The sequence below is a fragment of the Eleutherodactylus coqui genome, chromosome 4, assembly GCF_035609145.1.
Source record: "Eleutherodactylus coqui strain aEleCoq1 chromosome 4, aEleCoq1.hap1, whole genome shotgun sequence".
NCBI lineage: Eukaryota > Metazoa > Chordata > Amphibia > Anura > Eleutherodactylidae > Eleutherodactylus > Eleutherodactylus coqui.
This window is the reverse complement of record NC_089840.1, coordinates 267926864-267949841: the sequence shown is the minus strand read 5'-3', so window position 1 is coordinate 267949841 and position 22978 is coordinate 267926864. Positions and strand designations below refer to the sequence as shown.

At 46.9% G+C, this 22978-nt stretch overlaps 1 protein-coding gene across 1 annotated transcript in view; it reads left to right on the top strand.

The window, feature by feature from the left end:
- LOC136626682 (ovostatin-like) overlaps window positions 1-22588 on the top strand; it is a 39615-nt gene extending 17027 nt beyond the window's left edge. The window contains exons 9-13 of the mRNA XM_066601701.1: window positions 13263-13353; window positions 16800-16868; window positions 16962-17067; window positions 20135-20184; window positions 22261-22588. Of these exons, the coding sequence (XP_066457798.1) occupies window positions 13263-13353; window positions 16800-16868; window positions 16962-17067; window positions 20135-20184; window positions 22261-22269 (325 nt within the window). The 3' untranslated portion in view covers window positions 22270-22588. The remainder of the gene's footprint in view (window positions 1-13262; window positions 13354-16799; window positions 16869-16961; window positions 17068-20134; window positions 20185-22260) is intronic.
- The last annotated feature ends 390 nt before the right edge of the window (window positions 22589-22978 follow it).

Genomic DNA, 22978 nt, shown 5'->3' with positions numbered 1-22978 from the left:
TAACTAATGTACACCAGTTTTCTGTTGTACATTAGTCACAAATTTTGTTTAGTCACAAAAGTCACAAATTTTGGTGCGAGACATAATTTGCAATATTTTACTTTTTATACTGGCATCTGCCACTTTTCTAAAAGTGAATGGTGTCAGGTTAAAAGGGGGTGTGGCTGCAGGTGGCCAATCAGATTTATCAGAAGTTAGTGCAAATTATAAGCCACACTTACTTCAGCTTGTAGCTGGCGTAGGTTTCACAGGCTTGAGTCACCTAAAGTTACCCGCCGGTTTCAGGACAAAATTCTGTACCAGGTCTGGAGGGAGACATAGTCACCGGTTCCAGATTTCCTTTTTAGAGGCCAACAAAATCTTCAGACTACCTAATTAACACAGTGCATTGGTAGTGTTAGGGTTCACTCACATGGGTATATTGTCACTGTGTATTGCATGCGTATTTTTCACTCATGTAATACGTGGTGCCATTGACTTCTATTGGGCCACTCACAGCTGTCCTAATACGCTATGGGTATTTCAGTGGGGCAGAATCACAGCCTGTAATTCCAAATCTAAAGGCCTTCACAGCATAGACAGCATAGATAAAACAAAGATGTTATTAATACATTTTCAAAATAGGGCTGACAAAGACAAACTAACACGCATCATTTTTGTGGGGACCCAAATTGTGAGGACTGTGTGCATCCACTATCTTACCTCCTAATGAGCTCGATTATCTTAAACAAAGAAAACTCTTACTCCTACTTTTTTGCTATATTTGTGGGTAGGCCACAGCTTTATTAATTATCATAAACTTTAACTTCAACTTTAAACTTTAATATCCCCAACAATCTTCCATGCTTGAAAAACACTTTCTTTTAGTAGGAAAACCAATCCATCCTGAGGTGTTTGAAAGCCCCGTACTCGTTACGTGCTTGCCAACCATCCTCGATAAAACACCTCAGGCATGGAAGCTTTACGCCATTCCAGCTGTGATGACTTCCTGACTCCTAACCTTCCTTGACACCAATGCCCTTTCCTCCCTTCCCTTCTAACTGGGCTGGGCGGGCGGGTTTTCTCTCTTCTTTACCCCTTCTTTCTTCCTCCCTCTTCTTCCCAAGTCTTCCTTCTTCTTCTTCTAAGCTCCTCCTCTTCCTGTTTCGGCTCCACCTTAACTCCACCCTCTCTCTACCCTTAACCCCTTTCTGCCCACAGTCCCTATGCATCTACACTATCCATTGTGCTGCATTCCCTGATTGACTCTCAGTAAGAGTGTCAAATAATCGTCTCTATGTGGGGTATCCTCAACAAACAAACAAATAGTCATTTAAGCTGTAATGGATATTCTCTATATCAGGGGTGTCAAACTCATTTTCACCAAGGGCTACATCAGGCTTATGGTGACCTTCAAAGGGCCAATTGTAAGGCCGCCTGCAGACGGCCGGGTCGGATCCCGCTGTGAGAATTCTCGCAGCGGGACCTGACCCGAGCCCCTGCAGGAACCAGCGTGGCACTCACCTGCTCCCGCGGCTCCGGCTCTGTGATGTGCCGGCTGCCCAGCACAGTAATAGATCATGACGCGATTTGTTTTCTGTGCGAGATTTCGTGCAGACAAATCGCAGCCGTCTGCATAGGATTGCATTTTCTAACGCAATCCTATGGCAGCTTCCACGGGCGGAAATTCTGCGGGAAATCCCGCCGTGGAATTTCCGCCCGTGTGCAGGGGGCCTAAGACAGTACAGTTAGGGGTTGCTCACACCAGCGTATTTGCGTCCATACTATGCAGTGAATAGAAGCTATTGATTTCAGTGAGTTCATTCACATGATGTATATTTTCACACAGCATGACCTATTTTGTTATGTACTACGCACCCCAATAGGCCATTGTAGTGAATGGGCCGCGCAAATACGTGGTGAATGCGCAGGAAACCTCTGTATTCACTGCATATTTACGCATTATTTCAATGGGCCCACCTGCGTTCCTTCTTACGTACGCAAATATACAGGCATAAGCGATTTTCGATTGCGCAAATACGCAGTGTATTTGTGCGACCAAAATAAAATTACACCCGTGTGAACGAGCCCTAATAGTGACCCTGATAGTGGACCCAGTAAAAATAACGACCCCCACAGTGACCCAATTAGTAATATTAACCCCCATAGCAACGTTATAATTATAAGCCCACCCCCCAGTAATAAGCCCCACCCTCAGTAAAAAGCCCCCCTCAGTAATAATAATAAGCCCCCCTCAGTAATAAGCCGCCCCTCAGTAATAAGCCCTCACCTCAGTAATAATAATAAGCAGCCCCCCCACTGTAATAAGCAGCCCCCCCCCACAGTAATAAGCAGCCCCCCCAGTAATAAGCAGCCCGTAGCCCCTCCCCAGTAATAAGCATCCCCTCCCCCTAGTAATAAACAGCCCCACTCCCAGTAATAAGCAGCCCCCACCCAGTAATAAGCAGCCCTCACCCCCAGTAATAAGCAGCCCCCACCCCCAGTAATAAGCAGCCCCCACCCCCAGTAATAAGCAGCCTCCGCCCTGTAATAAGCAGCCCCCACTCCACAGTAATAAGCAGCCCCTACCCCCAGTAATAAGCAGCCTCCCCCCAGTAATAAGCAGCCTCCCCCCCAGTAATAAGCAGCCCCCACTTCTCAGTAATAAGCAGCCCCCACCCCCCAATAATAAGTAGCCCCCACCCCCAGTAATAAGTAGCCCCCACCCCCAGTAATAAGCAGTCCCCACCCCCAGTAATAAGCAGCCCCCACCCCATATACTTCCCTCTTCCTTCCTGTCAGCGTTGCTCGCTCTCTGCTTGCCCTGAGCCCGGATGCGTACTGCCATCAGTGTGTGTGCCTGGCCCGCTTCCTCCCCGAGTCCTCTGCTTCGGAACTGATGAGCAGGGGACTCAAGGGAGGAGGATCCTGGCTGCACACTGACGTCAGTGTGCGCCGGGATCAGCGGGATTACCAGCGGGGAGCTGTGGCACCCCAGCTGGTAATCGCTTCAGTGCTGAGCGGTGTCGGCATGCCGCAGGCCACATAACACGAGGCAGCCCTCCAGATTCGGCTCGCGGGCCTTGTGTTTGACACATGTGCTCTGTATTGTGGCATAATAACGACCATTTATGAGCTACTGAGAGAGTCTAAAGTAGGGCCACTCAGGAGGCCACTCAGGAGGCAGGAAAAAAGTATAAAACCGGGCGTATCCTGCAGAGATATTGCATGAGCAGATGCTCAGCCAGACCAATGGCAAAAGTAAAAGAATTCCTGCCAATATCTGTTCAAAGAGTATGTTAATAATACCTATTATAGTAACTGAGCAACCGGTACATATTACAAAGCTACCAGGTTGTCAAAGGATTCTAGTAATCAAGAGAAATCAACTCCGTGGTAGAGCCTAATAGACTATGGGGTGAGTTTTTTTGATTCCCGAATTCCTAATTAGTCTAGGTTCATAGGTAGGGATTCTACAGTGCAACGGTAATTTGTCCTTAGACTATGAATTCAATATATCTACTGATCAGCACTGACCAATTAGAGAATCACTGTGTGTATTAGGACTCACGCCCACGTCTGTGTTTTCACCGTGCAACACATGTGCGTTGCATGGACGCCTGATACGCGGTGAATGGAGTCAGTGAAGGTCAATGGACTTTCATTGATCCATGGACATGTGTGTGGACACTGCGTATCGATATGTCAGAGAAATACATTGCAGCATGCTCTATTTCTCTGTATACCACGCAGCATGAGCCCTATACCTAATATGTTGTGCATGGGCAGCATTGTCATACGCATCCCTGTTCTAAAACAGAGCAGGGATTTAGAAAAAAAGTTGTACCGTACATGTCCGTGTGATACTTGGGCAGACAGCATTTAACTTATACGCTCGTGGGCATGAGCCCTTAGGTAGTTGAAAAATTCTGCAGTCATCTTGGGCACCGAAAAATAGGGCCTGGAACCAGAAGATCGGAGGGCTGGCAGAGATGAACAACTGCAGGTCATGAATCCCCTGCTCCTCTGGTCTCGGGACATAATCTTGTACAAAAACCAGAAGGTCGCTTTAATACATTTGCCACATTTACGCTTGGTTCATATTTTACTTAGAACAGAATATGAAAAGCCAGCTTAAGTAAATATGCCCCATTGTATTTAAAGGGCTTCTCCACTTTGAACAATTCTCTTTTGTTGGACGGTTCCCACATATAAATTGGCCACAGTGTTTAATTATCGTGCAGCACCCCCACAGGGAAAATAAATAATTACATGAACTTCAATTACTATCTGTCTAAGGCCTCTTTCACGCGGGTGATACCAGGCCGTGAATCATGCCCTCACCATCCATGTGAAAGCCCCGGGCATGAAGGGATCCTCCGGCACAGCTGTCGTAGCTGCCACAGAGGATCGCAGAGTTCTCCCATTGCTTTCAATGGGGCCAGCGCTGCTGCCTCTGACTCCATTAAAAACAATGGGTGATATAGCAGGAAGAGTTAACATGCTGCAATGTGTTTCTTGCATCACCTCACGGCGTCATGCAGAAAAACATCGCTCATGTGTATGAGCCCATTCAAAGGAATGGGGTTCATATTTGTGCGAGATTTGTGCATCTCACAACGCACAAATTTTGAAGGTGGCCTAACGCACGGATGCGCTGAGTCCTCCAGATGCTGTATGTAGCTGCTCCCTGCTCCAGTTAATGGGAGATGGTACTGGGCATGGGTCACAATATGCAGTATATGTTTTTAAAGTCATATCTTAGATTGCTGTTTTTTTGTCTTGATCCTGACTAGAGATGAGCGAGTATACTCGCTAAGGCACATTACTCGAGCGAGTAGTGCCTTAGCCGAGTATCTCCCCGCTCGTCTCTCAAGATTCGGGGGCCGGTGCGGGTGACAGGTGAGTTGCGGGGGAGAGCGGGGTGTTCCTCCCCGCTCTCCCCTGCTGCTTCCCGCCCGCCGCCGCCCCCCGAATCTTTATAGGCGAGCGGGGAGATACTCGGCTAAGGCACTACTCTCTCGAGTAATGTGCCTTAGCGAGTATACTCGCTCATCTCTATTCCTGACGTTTAACGGGTCCCCGATTGGCTAAAACATAATAAAGAGCTGATGCCCATCTCTCTTCCCGCAAGTCCCCTGACAGTGGCTCCAGGTCTCTGCTTTGATGTAATGTTTACGAGCTGCAGCAGCCTGCTTACGGTACATCACAAGGCGCTGCAGCCAATGATTGACCACTGAGCACAGGCTGTAAACAAGTCAGTGAGGAGACTTGGAACTGCCAGCAGGGGAACAAAGAGAGGGGAGTATTTTATTATGTTTCAGCCATGGGCGACCCGTTTGCACAAAAAAAAAAAAAATATTTTGGACAACCCTTTTCATTGGATTCTTCTATTACTTTGCAACAGGGTCTATACAAGTCTATCAACTTTCTGTTAGCTCCATTTCTTGCATTTGCAGATCATGTGGCTCCCATGGTGCCCTTGTTGCTTCTTGCTTCACAGGTCTCTTCTTCAGAGGAACTAGATTTTTAGCTAACAAGGGGTGAGGAATAAACCCCATGTTCATGGAAAAGTTTTGATAGCCCAGTATCATAATGGTGGGCCCATGTTGAATTTGCTATAAGCTTTGTTCTCTTCCGTGTTTGCGATTGCTCTAATTTGTCACACATTCTTCAAATTGAAGGTTGAACCAAGAAGATGATGGCTGGAATAGCAGTATTCATAGATCTGGTCAGGGTCAGAAGTCAATTGTGAAAGTTAACAAAAGTTAAATATTCGATTTTAGGACTTTCCCTATAGGGAATGGTATAAGTTCCATTTGTAACCCCGGTTTGCTGCACAGTTTCCATGGCCATGAAACCCGAAAGCTCATTTTCAAAAAGTCCATAATAGATAATAATTAGAGATGAGCGAGCACCAAAATGCTCGGGTGCTCGTTATTCAGGACGAACTTTTCGCGATGCTCGATGGTTCGTTTCGAGTAACGAACCCCATTGAAGTCAATGGGCGACCCGAGCATTTTTGTATTTCGCCGATGCTCGCTAAGGTTTCCTTGTGTGAAAATCTGGGCAATTCAAGAAAGTGATGGGAACGACACAGCAACGGATAGGGCAGGTGAGGGGCTACATGTTGGGCTGCATCTCAAGTTCACAGGTCCCACTATTAAGCCACAATAGCGGCAAGAGTGGGCCCCCCCCCCCTCCCAAAAACTTTTACTTCTGAAAAGCCCTCATTAGCATGGCATACCTTTGCTAAGCACCACACTACCTCCAACAAAGCACAATCACTGCCTGCATGACACTCTGCTGCCACTTCTCCTGGGTTACATGCTGCCCAACCGCCCCCCCTCCCCCCCACAGCGCACACCAAAGTGTCCCTGCGCAGCCTTCAGCTGCCCTCATGCCACACCACCCTCATGTCTATTTAGAAGAGCGTCTGCCATGACGAGGAACCGCAGGCACACACTGCAGAGGGTTGGCACGGCTAGGCAGCGACCCTCTTTAAAAGGGGCGGGGCGATAGCCCACAATGCTGTACAGAAGCAATGAGAAATAGAATCCTGTGCCACCGCCATCAGGAGCTGCACACGTGGGCATAGCAATGGGGAACCTATGTGCCACACACTATTCATTCTGTCAAGGTGTCTGCATGCCCCAGTCAGACCGCGGTTTTTAATTCATAGACACAGGCAGGTACAACTCCCTATTGTGAATTCCCTGTGGACCGACAGCATGGGTGGCTCCCTGGAACCCACCGGCGGTACATAAAAATATCCCATTGCATTGCCCAGCACAGCTGAGGTAGTAATGTCGTGCTTAATGCAGGTGGGCTTCGGCCCACACTGCATGCCCCAGTCAGACTGGGGTTCTTTAGAAGTGGACAGATGCAGTTACAACTCCCTGTGGACCCACAGCATGGGTGGGTGCCAGGAAGCCACCGGCGGTACATAGAAATATCCCATTGCATTGCCCAACACAGCTGAGGTAGTAATGTCGTGCTTAATGCAGGTGGGCTTCGGCCCACACTGCATGCCCCAGTCTGACTGGGGTTCTTTACAAGTGGACACATGTAGGTTAAACTCCGTGTGCACCTACAGCATGGGTGGCTCCCTGGAACCCACCGGCGGTACATAAAAATATCCCATTGCATTGCCCAACACAGCTGAGGTAGTAATGTTGTGCTTAATGCAGGTGGGCTTCGGCCCACACTGCATGCCCCAGTCAGACTGGGGTTCTTTAGAAGTGGACAGATGCAGTTACAACTCCCTGTGGACCCACAGCATGGGTGGGTGCCAGGAAGCCACCGGCGGTACATAGAAATATCCCATTGCATTGCCCAACACAGCTGAGGTAGTAATGTTGTGCTTAATGCAGGTGGGCTTCGGCCCACACTGCATGCCCCAGTCAGACTGGGGTTCTTTAGAAGTGGAAACAGATGCATTTATAATTCCCTGTGGACCCACAGCATGGGTGGGTGCCAGGAAGCCACCGGCGGTACATAGAAATATCCCATTGCATTGCCCAACACAGCTGAGGTAGTAATGTTGTGCTTAATGCAGGTGGGCTTCGGCCCACACTGCATACCCCAGTCTGACTGGGGTTCTTTACAAGTGGACACATGTAGGTTAAACTCCGTGTGCACCTACAGCATGGGTGGCTCCCTGGAACCCACCGGCGGTACATAAAAATATCCTATTGCATTGCCCAACACAGCTGAGGTAGTAATGTCGTGCTTAATGCAGGTGGGCTTCGGCCCACACTGCATGCCCCAGTCAGACTGGGGTTCTTTACAAGTGGAAACAGATGCTTTTATAATTCCCTGTGGACCCACAGCATGGGTGGGTGCCAGGAAGCCACCGGCGGTACATAGAAATATCACATTGCATTGCCCAACACAGCGGATGTAACGTCAGCTGTAATGCAGGTGGGCTAAAAATTCATTTGATTACACTGTAGGCGAGGGCCCACAAAAATTGCTGTATCAACAGTACTAATGTACCTGAAAAAAATTGGCCATGGCCAACCAAGAGGGCAGGTGAAACCCATTAATCGCTTTGGTTAATGTGGCTTAAGTGGTAACTAGGCCTGGAGGCAGCCCAGTTTAACGAAAAATTGGTTCAAGTTAAAGTTTCAACGCTTTTAAGAGCATTGAAACATATAAAAATTGTTTAGAAAAATTATGAGTGAGCCTTGTGGCCCTAAGAAAAATTGCCCGTTCGGCGTGATTACGTGAGGTTTCAGGAGGAGGAGCAGGAGGAGGAGGAGGAATATTAGACACAGATTGATGAAGCAGAAATGTCCCCGTTTTGGATGGTGAGAGAGAACGTAGCTTCCATCCGCGGGTGCAGCCTACATATTGCTTACGTATCGCTGCTGTCCGCTGGTGGAGAAGAGAAGTCTGGGGAAATCCAGGCTTTGTTCATCTTGATGAGTGTTAGCCTGTCGGCACTGTCGGTTGACAGGCGGGTACGCTTATCTGTGATGATTCCCCCAGCCGCACTAAACACCCTTTCCGACAAGACGCTAGCCGCAGGACAAGCAAGCACCTCCAGGGCATACAGCGCTAGTTCAGGCCACGTGTCCAGCTTGACAAAGACTCATGCTTTAGAGTCGAAACGTCGCCATCTTGTGTGTTGAGGAGGCATTACTATCTGTGTATTCTCATGAATGCATAAAATACAACCGCACCAAACCTGCTGCCTGACGTCTTTCTTATTATACGTGTCCAGCTTCGACACCCAGTAGTTGTAGGGGGCAGAGGCGTCACCGAGGACGGTCGTGCGATCGGCTACGTACTCCCTCACCATCCTTTTACAGTGCTCCCGCCGACTCAGCCTTGACTGGGGAGCGGTGACACAGTCTTGCTGGGGAGCCATAAAGCTGGCCAGGCCCTTAAAGACTGTTGCACTGCCTGGGCTGTACATGCTGCTCGAACTACGCACCTCCCCTGCTACCTGGCCCTCGGAACTGCGCCTTCTGCCACTACCGCTATCGGATGGGAATTTTACCATCAGCTTGTCCGCAAGGGTCCTGTGGTATAGCAACACTCTCGAACCCCTTTCCTCTACGGGAATGAGAGTGGGAAGGTTCTCCTTATAGCGTGGGTCGAGCAGTGTGTACACCCAGTAATCCATAGTGGCCAGAATGCGTTGAATGCCAGGGTCACGAGAAAGGCATCCTAACATGAAGTCAGCCATGTGTGCCAGAGTACCTGTATGCAACACATGGCTGTCTTCACTAGGAAGATCACTTTCAGGATCCTCCTCCTCCTCCTCCTCCTCCTCAGGCCATACACGCTGAAATGATGACAGGCAAGCAGCATGGGTACCGTCAGCAGTGGGCCAAGCTGTCTCTTCCCCCTCCTCCTCATCCTCCTCATGCTCCTCCTCCTCCTCCTGAACGCGCTGAGATATAGACAGGAGGGTGCTCTGACTATCCAGCGACATACTGTCTTCCCCCGGCTCGGTTTCCGAGCGCAAAGCGGCTGCCTTTATGGTTTGCAGGGAACTTCTCAAGATGCATAGCAGAGGAATGGTGACGCTAATGATTGCAGCATCCCCGCTCACCACCTGGGTAGACTGCTCAAAGTTTCGAAGGACCTGGCAGATGTCTGCCAACCAGGCCCACTCTTCTGAAAAGAATTGAGGAGGCTGACTCCCACTGCGCCGCCCATGTTGGAGTTGGTATTCCACTATAGCTCTACGCTGCTCATAGAGCCTAGCCAACATGTGGAGCGTAGAGTTCCACCGTGTGGGCACGTCGCACAGCAGTCGGTGCACTGGCAGATTAAAGCGATGTTGCAGGGTGGCAGCGTCCGTGTGGGACTTGCGGAAATGTGCGCAGAGCCGGCGCACCTTTACGAGCAGGTCTGACAAGCGTGGGTAGCTTTTCAGAAAGCGCTGAACCACCAAATTAAAGACGTGGGCCAGGCATGGCACGTGCGTGAGGCTGCCAAGCTGCAGAGCCGCCACCAGGTTACGGCCGTTGTCACACACGACCATGCCCGGTTGGAGGCTCAGCGGCGCAAGCCAACGGTCGGTCTGCTCTGTCAGACCCTGCAGCAGTTCGTGGGCCATGTGCCTCTTATCTCCTAAGCTGAGTAGTTTCAGCACGGCCTGCTGACGCTTGCCCACCGCTGTGCTGCCACGCCGCGCGACACCGACTGCTGGCGACGTCCTGCTGCTGCTGACACATCTAGATTGCGAGACAGAGGTTGAGGAGGAGGAGGAGGAGAAGGGTGCTTTAGTGGAAGAAGCATACACCGCCGCAGATACCACTACTGAGCTGGGGCCCGCAATTCTGGGGGTGGGTAGGACGTGAGCGGTCCCAGGCTCTGACTCTGTCCCAGCCTCCACTAAATTCACCCAATGTGCCGTCAGGGAGATGTAGTGGCCCTGCCCGCCTGTGCTTGTCCACGTGTCCGTAGTTAAGTGGACCTTGGCAGTAACCGCATTGGTGAGGGCGCGTACAATGTTGCGGGAGACGTGGTCGTGCAGGGCTGGGACGGCACATCGGGAAAAGTAGTGGCGACTGGGAACTGAGTAGCGCGGGGCCGCCGCCGCCATCATAGCTTTGAAGGACTCCGTTTCCACAACCCTATACGGCAGCATCTCAAGGCTGATAAATTTGGCTATGTGGACGGTTAACGATTGAGCGTGCGGGTGCGTGGCGGCGTACTTGCGCTTGCGCTCCAACAGTTGCGCTAGCGACGCCTGGACTGTGCGGTGCGAGACATTGCTGGATGGGGCCGAGGACAGCGGAGGTGAGGGTGTGGGTGCAGGCCATGAGACGGTCGTGCCTGTGTCCTGAGAGGGGGGTTGGATCTCAGTGGCAGGTTGGGGCACAGGGGGAGAGGCAGTGGTGCAAACCGGAGGCGGTGAACGGCCTTCGTCCCACCTTGTGGGGTGCTTGTCTGCGCATGCTGGTGGTGGTCAGGCTGTTGGTGGTGGCTCCCCGGCTGATCTTGGCGCGACAAAGGTTGCACACCACTGTTCGTCGGTCGTCAGGCGTCTCTGTGAAAAACTGCCAGACCTTAGAGCACCTCGGCCTCTGCAGGGTGGCATGGCGCGAGGGGGCGCTTTGGGAAACGCTTGGTGGATTATTCGGTCTGGCCCTGCCTCTACCCCTGGCCACCGCACTGCCTCTTGCAACCTGCCCTGCTGCTGCCCGTGCCTCCCCCTCTGAAGACCTGTCCTGTGTAGGCGTTGCACACCAGGTGGGGTCAGTCACCTCATCGTCCTGCTGCTCTTCCTCCGAATCCTCTGTGCGCTGCTCCCTTGGACTTACTGCCCTTACTACTACCTCACTGCAAGACAACTGTGTCTCATCGTCATCGTCCTCCTCACCCACAGAAAGTTCTTGAGACAGTTGGCGGAAGTCCCCAGCCTCATCCCCCGGACCCCGGGAACTTTCCAATGGTTGTGCATCAGTGACGATAAACTCCTCTGGTGGGAGAGGAACCGCTGCTGCCCAATCTGAGCAGGGGCCCGAGAACAGTTCCTGGGAGTGTTCCCGCTCCTGAGCATGTGTCATTGTAGTGGAGTGAGGAGGCTGGGAGGAAGGAGGAGCAGCAGACAGAGGATTCGGATTTGCAGCAGTGGACGGCGCAGAACTGTGGCTGGACGATAGGTTGCTCGAAGCACTTTCTGCCATCCAGGACAGGACCTGCTCACACTCCTCATTTTGTAATAAACGTCTCCCGCGTGGACCCATTAATTGGGCGATGAATGTGGGGACGCCAGAAACGTGCCTCTCTCCTAATCGCGCAGCAGTCGGCTGCGACACACCTGGATCAGGAGCTCGGCCTGTGCCCACACCCTCACTTGGCCCTCCGCGTCCTCGGCCACGTCCACGTCCTCTAGGCCTACCCCTACCCCTCAGCATGCTGTATTACCAGTGATTTGATTTCCCAGGCAGGAAATAAATTGGCGCAAGCCTGCAGGCCAAATATAATTTTTTCGCTTTTTTGCAAAGGGAAGGCCCCACTGCGTATATTCAATGAACAATAACTTTTAGAACTGTGGTGTGGCCCTGAAAAAGTGTCACACAACTTTAGTGTAGCAGAGTTATTAACTCTAGCAGAGCAGGTATTTGCCAGTCAGGAAAGACAATGGCGCAAGCCTGCAGTAAACCGTAGCTGGTTGCGTCTGATTTTTGTACGTTCTTCACGCAGCACACACGTACACGGAGACCTTAGGACTGACACAGGCAGGCCAAATATAATTTTTTCGCTTTTTTGCAAAGGGAAGGCCCCACTGCGTATATTCAATGAACAGTAACTTTTAGAACTGTAGTGTGGCCCTGAAAAAGTGTCACACAACTTTAGTGTAGCAGAGTTATTAACTCTAGCAGAGCAGGTATTTGCCAGTCAGGAAAGACAATGGCGCAAGCCTGCAGTAAACCGTAGCTGGTTGCGTCTGATTTTTGTACGTTCTCCACGCAGCACACACGTACACGGAGACCTTAGGACTGACACAGGCAGGCCAAATATAATTTTTTCGCTTTTTTGCAAAGGGAAGGCCCCACTGCGTATATTCAATGAACAATAACTGTGTTGTGGCCCTGCCTACACAATTCTGTCCCTGTAGTATCAATGGAGGGTGCAATGCTCTGCACAGACGATTTTTAGAAAAAAAAAATGCAACACTGCTAACAGCAGCCAGCACAGTACTGCACACGCTTAAATTTGGCCCTAGAAAGGACCGTTGAGGTTCTTGAAGGCTACACTCACTCCTAAAACTCTCCCTGCCTATGCACCACTTCTGTCCCTAATGCCGGGTGCAATGCTCTGCACTGCCGATTTTGAGAAAAAAAAACACTGCTAGCAGCAGCCTGCACACAGGTAGATGTGGCCCTAAGAAGGACCTTTGGGGTTCTTGAAGCCTACACTGACTCCTAACGCTCTCCCTACAGCAGCACCAGCACAATAGTACTTTCCCTCAGCTAACTCACAAGGCATGTGTGGCGAGCCGCGGGAGGGGCCGACTTTTATACTCGGGTGACATCTGATCTTCCCAGCCACTCACTGCAGGGGGGTGGTATAGGGCTTGAACGTCACAGGGGGAAGTTGTAATGCCTTCCCTGTCTTTCAATTGGCCAGAAAAGCGCGCTAACGTCTCAGAGAGGAAACTGAAATTAACCAGAACACCGCGTGGTGCTCGTTACGAGTAACGAGCATCCCGAACACCCTAATATTCGCACGAATATCAAGCTCGGACGAGTACGTTCGCTCATCTCTAATAATAATTCTCCCATTTTATCTCACAATTTTCATTTTCTTTTCAGTTATCGTGGGAGTAAAGCCAAATCCCAAATGGTATTAATGACCGTTAAACAACTCACTGGGTTTATGCCTGACCTAGCATTAGCCTACAAGGTAAGTGTCAGGAGATGAAGGTAATGAAAGCCCTGAAGTTTGATACACCCTCAATTTATCTGTATACAGTAAATAATAATAAAAACCACAATGGAATTCTGACATTATTATGAATCAGTGGGGCCGTTTTAGCATTAGCTAGGAAAAAGTTATGATTTATAGGAGAGTGATGAATTGCATGTATGAGACTGGGGACAGTATACCGGGCTTCACTGAGCATGTGCCCCATGCTGCTAGAGATAAATCTCAATGTATTGTCACACTGAAATGGCCAATAGTCACGGGGTAACCCCATCTGCACAATGGCATGCTGCTGTTTTAGTAGACCAAAGGCTACTGCCAATTGCCCTTTAACCCTTTCAGTGGCACGGCCGAAAATTTTCCGAGACGAGCTCCACTGCCCATAGCAATATAGCCCGGAAGATTTCCAGGCTATGTTTCACTATGAGACCTGCAAAGCTGTGGCATTGTGCTCTGCCTGCACAGTCCCATAGAGAACAGTGCAGGACTTTAAAAAAAGAAGCAGGAAGATAGAACCAATCTACCGCCAACTTCTCGCTTCTTTTTCTAAACTCCTGCATTGCTTTGTTTACAGGTTGCCACGGAGACCTTTGGCTTGTCAGAAGCCATCTGATGGTCCCTGTGGCAGGGAGAACTGATAGCCGGGCATTAGCTCTTAGGGCTTTTACCCATTAGCGTTTTTTTTTAACGCTGCAATATCGCTGCGTTTTTTTCTGCAAATGTCAATGGGACTTTCTAATGTTAAAATCGCATAGCGCAAAAATCACAAGTTTGCGCTTCTGCAATTTTTGTGTGAGGCGATTTTAACATTAGAAAGTCCGATTGACATTTGCAGAAAAAAAGACGCAGCGCTACCGCAGCGTTAAAAAAACACTAGAGGGTAGAAGCCCTTACAGCAGAGAATGGAGAAAACCACCAATCTCTGCTGATTAACCCCTTACATCCCACGGTCTGTGCAACCACAGCATGTAGAGGGCTGTCACCATCGGACCCCGCAATGTAATGAGTCTCTGTGGAAGTCCCCTAAAGGGACAAAAAGCTTAAAAAAAAAAAAAAAAAGTAAAAAAAATGATAAAAAACTAAAAATAAAAACGCCAAAACCCCACCTTTCTCCCTTTACTTTGTAAAAAATTAAAAACAAAATGACACATGTGGTATCCCTGTGTTTGTAATGACCCAGAGAAGGAAGTTAGTACATTATTTAACCCCTTAATGACGCGGCCCCGTTTATTTTTCCCCTTTTCGTTTTTTCCTCCCCCCTTTAAAAAAATCGTAACTCCTTTATTTATCCATCGACGTCGCTGTATGATAGCTTGTTTTTTGTAGGACGAGTTGTATTTCTCGATGGCTCTATATAATGTACCATATAATGTACTGAAAAACGCTTACAAAATCCTAAGTGGAGTAAAAGGGAAAAAAAAAACGACATTCCGCCATCTTTCAGTGCATCTTGTTTCTACGGCGCACAAGCTGCAACAAGAATGACAGGATAACTTTATTCTATGTGTCAGTACGATTACTATGATACCAAACTTGTATAGTTTTTTTTTCACAGTACTACTTTTATTTTTCTTCAAAGACATTTAATTTTTTAAAATTAAATTACTGTGAAAAATTAGCGAAAAAGAAAAACACTATTACAATTTGCTTTTGGCATAATCGCACTGGCCTGTAGAATTATACTGCTCAGAGAATGCAGTGAAAAATAACAATAGAAAACATGCCAGAATTACAGATTTTGTTAATCTTGCCCCTAGAAAAAATGGAATAAAAAGCGATCAAAATTTTACATGATCCTAAAATTTAGATAAATGAAGACTAGAGTTCATCCTGTAAAAACAAGGCCTTCTAGGGCACTGGCAGTGGGAAAAAAAAATAATACGGCTCTTGGAATGTGGCAACACAAAAGCAAACCTGTTTCCTGTTTCCACCCTCTGCTAACCAACCTCATCTTGACATCTCCATCTCAGTGTGTGGCACCATAACTCCCAGCATGCCTGCTGCCTTGGGGTTATATTCGATTCCAATCTCTTCTTTACCCCCTATATCCAATCTTTCGCCCCAATATGTCAGCTGCACCTCAAGAACATGGCAAGAATCCGCCTTTTTCTCACTGTGGACATGCTTAAAACGCTCACTGTTGCCCTCCTGCATTCTCGGCTCGATTACTGCAACTTGCTGCTGATCAGCCTCCCCCGAGCCAGACTCTCCAATCCATCCTAAATGCTGCAGTCAGGCTCATCTTCCTGTTCAGCCACTACTTGGGCGGCACTGCCCTGTGCCACTCACTGCCCTGGCTACCCGTTAAATACAGAATTAAATTTAAACCCACGACTCTCATCCACAAAGCTCTCCAAGGCATCGCACCGCCATACATTGCCTCCCTCATCTCAATTCACTACCCAGCCCGCGCCTTCTGCTTTGCTAACAAAATCAGACTGAGAGCCCCGTTAATTCAAACCTCTCAAACCGCCTGTGAGACTTCTCCAGAGCAGCACCAGTCCTCTGGAATACGCTACCCCAAACTATCTGAGCAATCATTGCCACACAAAACTTCAGGTGTGCTCTAAAAACGCACCTCTTCAGGGAGGCATGCCGTATACCCTAAACCAAACCCCTCTGTACTCTGCCTGATAACATGCTCCCTGTCCTACCGACTGCAATCCCTGCTAGCTGTAATCAACGGCCCCCTGCAGTCATACCCATTCAGCCATCACACAGCGTAAGTCTGACCATTGTCTATGTGTATAGCACCCCTCACTCTCCACCTCGCCATACCGTGCACATCTCCAGCCCCTTTACCTTCTGTTTCACCCCATTATCTGTAGTATGTAAGCTCGTTGGAGCAGGACCCGCACCCCTACTATCTCCATCAATTGTTTACTTTATGTAACCGTGGTTTTGTTTTTATTCCCCCTGTCTTGTAAGCGCTGCGGACTATGTTGGCGCTATATAAATGAAGTTTATTGTTATTATTACTCCATGTGTATACATATTTAATTCCTCAGGTTTCTCTGCAGTAATTTTGACTTCATAAAATTGTCCACGCGAACAACGGGTAAAACACCAGTACCAAATTAACTCAGGTGAAGTCGGGTATATCAGCTCATACAAGTCTCGCAATAAACAGAAAAAGAAAACCTGTCAGAATGGTGGCTTTATATTTTTTCCACTCCCAATTAAATTAATAATGGAATGTTAACATATACTGTACATAATCCAAAACAGGGCATGTAGAAACTGCAACTTGTCCTGCAAAAAAAACAACCCTCCTCCCATAGTACTGTAAAAAAAAAGTTATTAGTTCGAAGTGCTAAGATGAAAAATCAAGTGGGTGGTTTTTAAAAGGTTTTTGAAATAAGAGAGTCAATGAAAGTATTTCATGATAACCCTTGCTAAAACTCCATTACGTTTTCTTCTTTCAGATGGTGGACGATGGGATTGTATCACACGTTGAAAATGACGGCAATTCTATGAATTTATACTGGGAGTCTGTGAGTATTTGACATTTGCCTCTCCTCTGCCTTTTTTTTCACGAACATGGATGTCACTGAATGGCATATGTAACCCTCATCTCATTTGTACAGCTACCATATAACGCTAAGAAATGCTTCACCATGACCTTCACCCAGGAAAACCGGGTTATGGAGTATCGGCCTGGCCGCGCTACCGTATCGCAATATTATACAACAGGTAATGTCTCTAACTTTCTATAGATGTGAAAAATTAAAATCTCTCTATTAGGTTACAATATTGGTTACAATCTCTCTATTAGGCTGCAATATTGTCAGCAGCTTACTTAGGAACTGGTTTATTTATCAGAATCTCCGATCTTCCATATTTAGCAGTATAGTTGCAGCAAACGTTAAATGGCTGTGAGAACTTATTGCAACAAGTTATCTTATCTTAAGACACTGGAAAGTCATTGCTGTCTTCATACAACACAACCCATAATAAAGCTATTGAAAAGGCAAATAAACATTGGTGCAGAAAGCTATCTTAATGCATTGAAACAGGTTGCAGGTGCGCATTATGACGCCGGTTATGGAGAGGCTTGACACTAGTTCAGCTGAACAAACAATGCTTTACTGAATGTTACATAAAGAATAATAAGGCAATAACATCCGACACGATTATATGGATACAATTAGAGATGAGCGAGCATACTCGCTAAGGGCAATAACTCGAGCGAGCATTGTCCTTAGCGAGTACCTACCCGCTCGGAAAAAAAGATTCGGGTGTCAGCGGGGAGCAGTGGGGGAGAGCAGGGGGAACGGAGAGGAGATCTCTCTCTCCCTCTCTTTCCCCCGCTCAATCCCGCAACTCACCGCTCACCCACTCCGGCACCCGAATCTTTTCTTCCGAGTAGGCAGGTACTCGCTAAGGACAATGCTCGCTCAAGTAATTTCTCTTAGCGAGTATGCTTGCTCATCTCTAGATACAATGCAAACAATGCTAACGCTCGAGCACTATTTTTCAGTTCGTACCCTATGCATAGGATTTTCCTAATATCGTGCGGGATGTGTAGAATTGACATAGTGAATAAATGGTTTAACAAATACCTCCAAATATGCCATTTGAAAATAGGAGTCTCTTCTGAAGTAACTTGGCGTTTCAGGAACTTCGATTAATTAAATAACTGAAATATGTAGTCACTGTCCCTTGAACAGATTACTGGCATAGTATCTGTGGGAAGGCAGTACAGTGATGAAGTCAAAATACTCCATTTTACTGGTGAAGAGCCTGGGTGATGGTTCTCACGATTATGCACCACTGAAATTTGAGTATCTGGAGACTGGCTGTTGGTCTCTTTGCTGTCGCTGGTGATCTCTTTCCTGGTGACAGCTCAGCACTTGCGTTCAGTAATTGCAGATAACATTTCCTCGGACGATCAGCAGACCTGCCTTTAACACACCTGTTGCAACTGCTGGGTAGAACCAGTCCAGGAATCCGATTTTCCCTGCCTCTCTCCCGTACAGGAAAACCCAGCTCTCCAGTTGCACTGGGGCAGCTCATCCCTCACAAGGCTCTCTGCTTTCTGCAAAAGTTGCTGAGCAACAACCTGACTCAGCAACAGCACCTGCCGTTTATACACAGCCCATCAGTCAATCAACAGGCAACTCAAGTCCTGTTAATCCAAAACAACAAAGTTAGAGAGGAAAAACAGTGAGATGACCTCTCTGAAGGTTCTAGCAGTAACATATATAAAATCAAGCAATAATGTGCATAGATATATATGCAAGGTTATTTAACCCCTTACAAAGTCCATTTAAACTTTAGTACATCTGTAAATCTACCTGGATTGAGCAGTGGCAGTCAGGGTGATAAAGGACCACCAGAATAATAGAGAATCCTCCAGTGGCCTCAGGCTCTGACACAATAGCCATCCCCCTACAGTCAGACTACAAAGGTCCAGCAGAACACAACCCCTTTTGTAGGTGACTTTGGAAACAGCTAGTGTCTATGATTTACAAATAACCTACTAGATTTGATTGATGTGATTAATGTCATGTATGTACAATAAATTACAACAAAGATTAAAACTTAAACCTTTAACCCATTCCTAGCATCTGCTTTACATGTACAGTGGGTTCCAGAAGATGCTTCTCTCAACCCACTGTACATGCACAATGCGGTAATTATACACTTGTACTACCAGCATAAGGTGTCAACTGTATCACACAGTTATGTTGTAATGTTACAATGGCCAGGATCAGAGAACACCAGTCCCCGTCATTGCATCTAAGCGGTTGGAGAGAGAAGGCTATCTCTGCCCCCTGTGATGGGATCTTTGGGTTCCAATAAGTTGACATTGTAACTAAAGGCCTAGTAATGGCCCTCAAATCTGCCATCGTAGTACACTTAGTAAGCCCTTCCAGAGGAAGGGCCTAATACGAGGGCTGTCAGCTTTATGCTTTATAATACACTGCAGTTTAGAAGTATTGCAATGTATTATAGCAACAATTAGGGGATTACTAAAAAAAAAAAGTTTAAAAATGTTAATATAAAAACGAAAAAAATCCTTTTCAATTAAAAATGCTTTATGTCAGAAATCCAACGGAAATAAAAGTACACATAATTGGCATTTATGGTGAAAAAAATTATTCTAGAATTGCTGTTTTCGTTAATCTCTCTTTGCTAAAAATTAGAATACAGAATGATGAAATAGTTGCATGTACCCCAAATTGGGACCAATGAAACCATCAAGCCATCCCCCCCAAAAAAGCTCTCACACAGCAACATACAGTTATGACTTTCAGAATCTGGTGACACAATAACCATATTTTTTCAACTGCTTTCATTGAGCAAAAGCAGTAAAACGTATTAACTATAACAAAACCATATCTATATACATTTGGTGTCACCGTCATAGTACTGAACCAAAGTAGAACGTTAACATGACTTTTATACCGCATATAAGGTCAAAACTAAACAAAAAATTTAGGGAAATTGCTATTTTCTTTCATCTCTCCAAATAAAAATTAAAAAGTTTATCAATACATCATATTTACTCCAAAGTTATTGCTTTAATAACCCAACTGGTCGCGCAATGAAAGAAAGCTCTCATACGGCTACGTTGGGAAGGTGGGAGTAAAAAGGCAGAAAAAAATTGCTGCATAATGAAGGTGAAAATTAGCTGCTGTATTAAGTGGATGTGGACATGTTCTGTGCAGATGAAGGGTGGGTTTCAGATACATTTTATCTCATGGGTCCAGTAGTCACATGTTTTTAAGAACATTTTTATGTTTTTTCTTTACAGGTGGAGAGGCTTCTGCAATATTCTATCACCCCTGCTCACCTAAAGATGTGGTAAGAAAATAAAGAATGTCTTTAGAAGCCCTTTCCTTCCTTTAGACATGCCCAAGTCATGTAAATGCCATCTAACTATAGGAATGTTGGAAAACGTCTGGTGGTGTCAATATCAGTAGGTTGCCTCCATAAGTCTTGTTATTTTGGTAATCTGATTGATCCTTAGAGTCACAAATAAATCCTTACTTGCGATTTTTGCAACATTAAGGTGGTGCCTGCTACATTCAGAAGGAACCAATTTTCTAAGATCTATTCTCAAACACATGTGACTTATAGCATTAGTGTGAAATTGTAACAGAACCACGAGGTCCACGCGGCCTGGGTGGGTTATAAACCAGAACTTCTCACATTGATGATACAAGAGTAGATAGACAGAGGCAGAAAGTTCAGTTAGCTCATTTCTTTACTTGGTGGGTACAGTCTTGTACAGACTCCTAGTGGTTACGTCACTGCATTCATAGGACATTTCAACATGGCAGTTATGTTCTCACTAGATACTAGAAATGGTTAAGAGTCCATTCATTCACTCGATATTGAATACACTAGACAGCTGTATGCTACTTCATCACGTTACCCATCCCCTGATTACTTATGTAGAGATACTCAGACTGCCACTTTCTCTGCTCCACTATCATACTTGCCCTTCTCGCACCAGGCTGTTGCTCCTAGACAGTCCACTGGCACCAAACCGACAAAATGGGGGAAATCACACCAGCCTACTGTAAAACTTAGACTGGGAGACAGCTCACCACACTTGCACTGTCAATCTCTGCACTTGACTGGCAGGATCTCCACTTTATATCTGGGCTTATGCTCCACCTACTCCTCTATTCCTCTCTCTACAGTTTCAAGGACCTTTTCTGCATGGTCATGTGACTTAAAGGGGTTGTAGCACAATTTCAAGTTATCCCCTAATCACCGAGTAGGGAATAACTTGCTGATGGGTGGGAGTCAAACTGCTGAGACCCCCGCCAATTTTGAGAATGGGACTCCTGTGTCCAGCTTGGGCTGTCACCATGGATGTTGCTTCTTCCCATGCAGTGAAGTCACTAGGAATGGAGCGCTGGCAGAACATGTGTGGTCAGGGCTCCATTCATTTCAATGGGGCTGAGGGAAACACCCGAGCGGGTTGCACTTGGGTTTCTCCGCAGTTCCATTGGAAGTGAATGGTGTGTTAGTGTTCTTGAGCGACCAACATGCCATTCATTTTCCTTCTCACCGCAAGGGGTGCAGAAACCCTGCAGTGAGGAGGATGGGAGACACAGGACCCCCTTTGGGATCGGCGAGGGTTTCAGCAATGAGACAACTGCCGATCAGCAAGTTATCCCCTATGCTGTGGATAGGAGATAACCTGCAATTGTGGTACAAGCCCTTTAAGATCCTGAATATGTTGCTGCATCTTCTTATCATTAAACATGACAGTCCCCACTTTAATAAATTTAATGTCAAATTAACTGAAAAGGGCTGCTCTGCTCCTTACAAACCGATCTTTAATGGTCCAATTTGCAAGGAAAGTAACAAATGGGGTGTATTACGTAGAGCATCCACCCTTTCCCATGACTTTGGTTAGAATTAAGGCACTCAAATGGCATAAAGATTACAGTACTCAAGACATACCGAGAAGAATATAATGGAGAGATGGGTGTTCAGGCAATTTGGGGTTGGACAGATAGAGGTTTGAGGCATCAGGACTAGAACGTGAGCAAAGTTGGTCAAGCCACAGATCTGGTAGCACAAGCAAAGACGATGCAGCACTGTAGGGAGAAGTGCAGTAGAGTTGTCAGTTAAGCCAAGGTTTCGCTAATAGGAATGTAGAAGAGCTAGGTATGTGATACTAGTAAGAGTAGTGCAGTAGAGTAGACCATTGAGCCAACACATTACAGTACTGGCTTGCAAGGCGATGAGGCGTACCTGGAACGAGGCAGGTTGAGGGTATAAGATGATCACAAATTAATTGATATGCAATGTATTTGTTACCAGTTTTGTTCTTTCGTATGCTAGTAGATATATGTGGACCATACAGAATAAGATACCACTAAACCGCTTGACAATAACTGCTTGTATTTCCTTCTCCAGAAGGAGTAATGGGGACTTCCGTGCAGGATCACATTAATGGATGGATATTAGGTGTCCATTATAACATATAGAGTTATCGTAGATTTTAGATTGCATACCGCAAGACTGAAAGATCATCTACAAGCACCGAACAGATGGGATGAACCCGAGAACATCAATGCAACCACTATCAGAAGACTCACGGCATTTATCGTCGGGTTGTTTCTATGCATTTCGTGCTTCAAGGAAATCAGTTTGATTCTTTTTATGAAAATTTGATTCTTCTCATAATCTCTTTAGTGATAATCATTCTTCACGAAATAAATTTAAATCCTTTCAGTCTTCACAATTGTGTCCATCTTATGTTTGCGTCAATCAGCGATAAGAAAACTCTCTAGAAACATATGACAATGTCTATGGCTGCCTGTCCACGGGCGATTGTTCACTGCATTACCTGTGGCGATAATCCGGCCGAGGGTAACGCAGTGAGCGCTTTCCATAGCGTTGCTATGGAAAGCGCAGCCTCGACGTCCACGAGCGGAGAATTATAGCGATTCTCCGCTCGTGGAATTCAAATCTCAGCATGCCACAATTTGCCGCGATTCTCCACAGCGAGCCTATCTGTCACCACCGCCCCCCCCTCAACTGCGTCCCCACAGTGGAATATCGCTAGCGATATTCCGTCACGGCCGTGGACAGGGGACCTATTAGTTGCACATCTGTACTGAACTTACTGGAA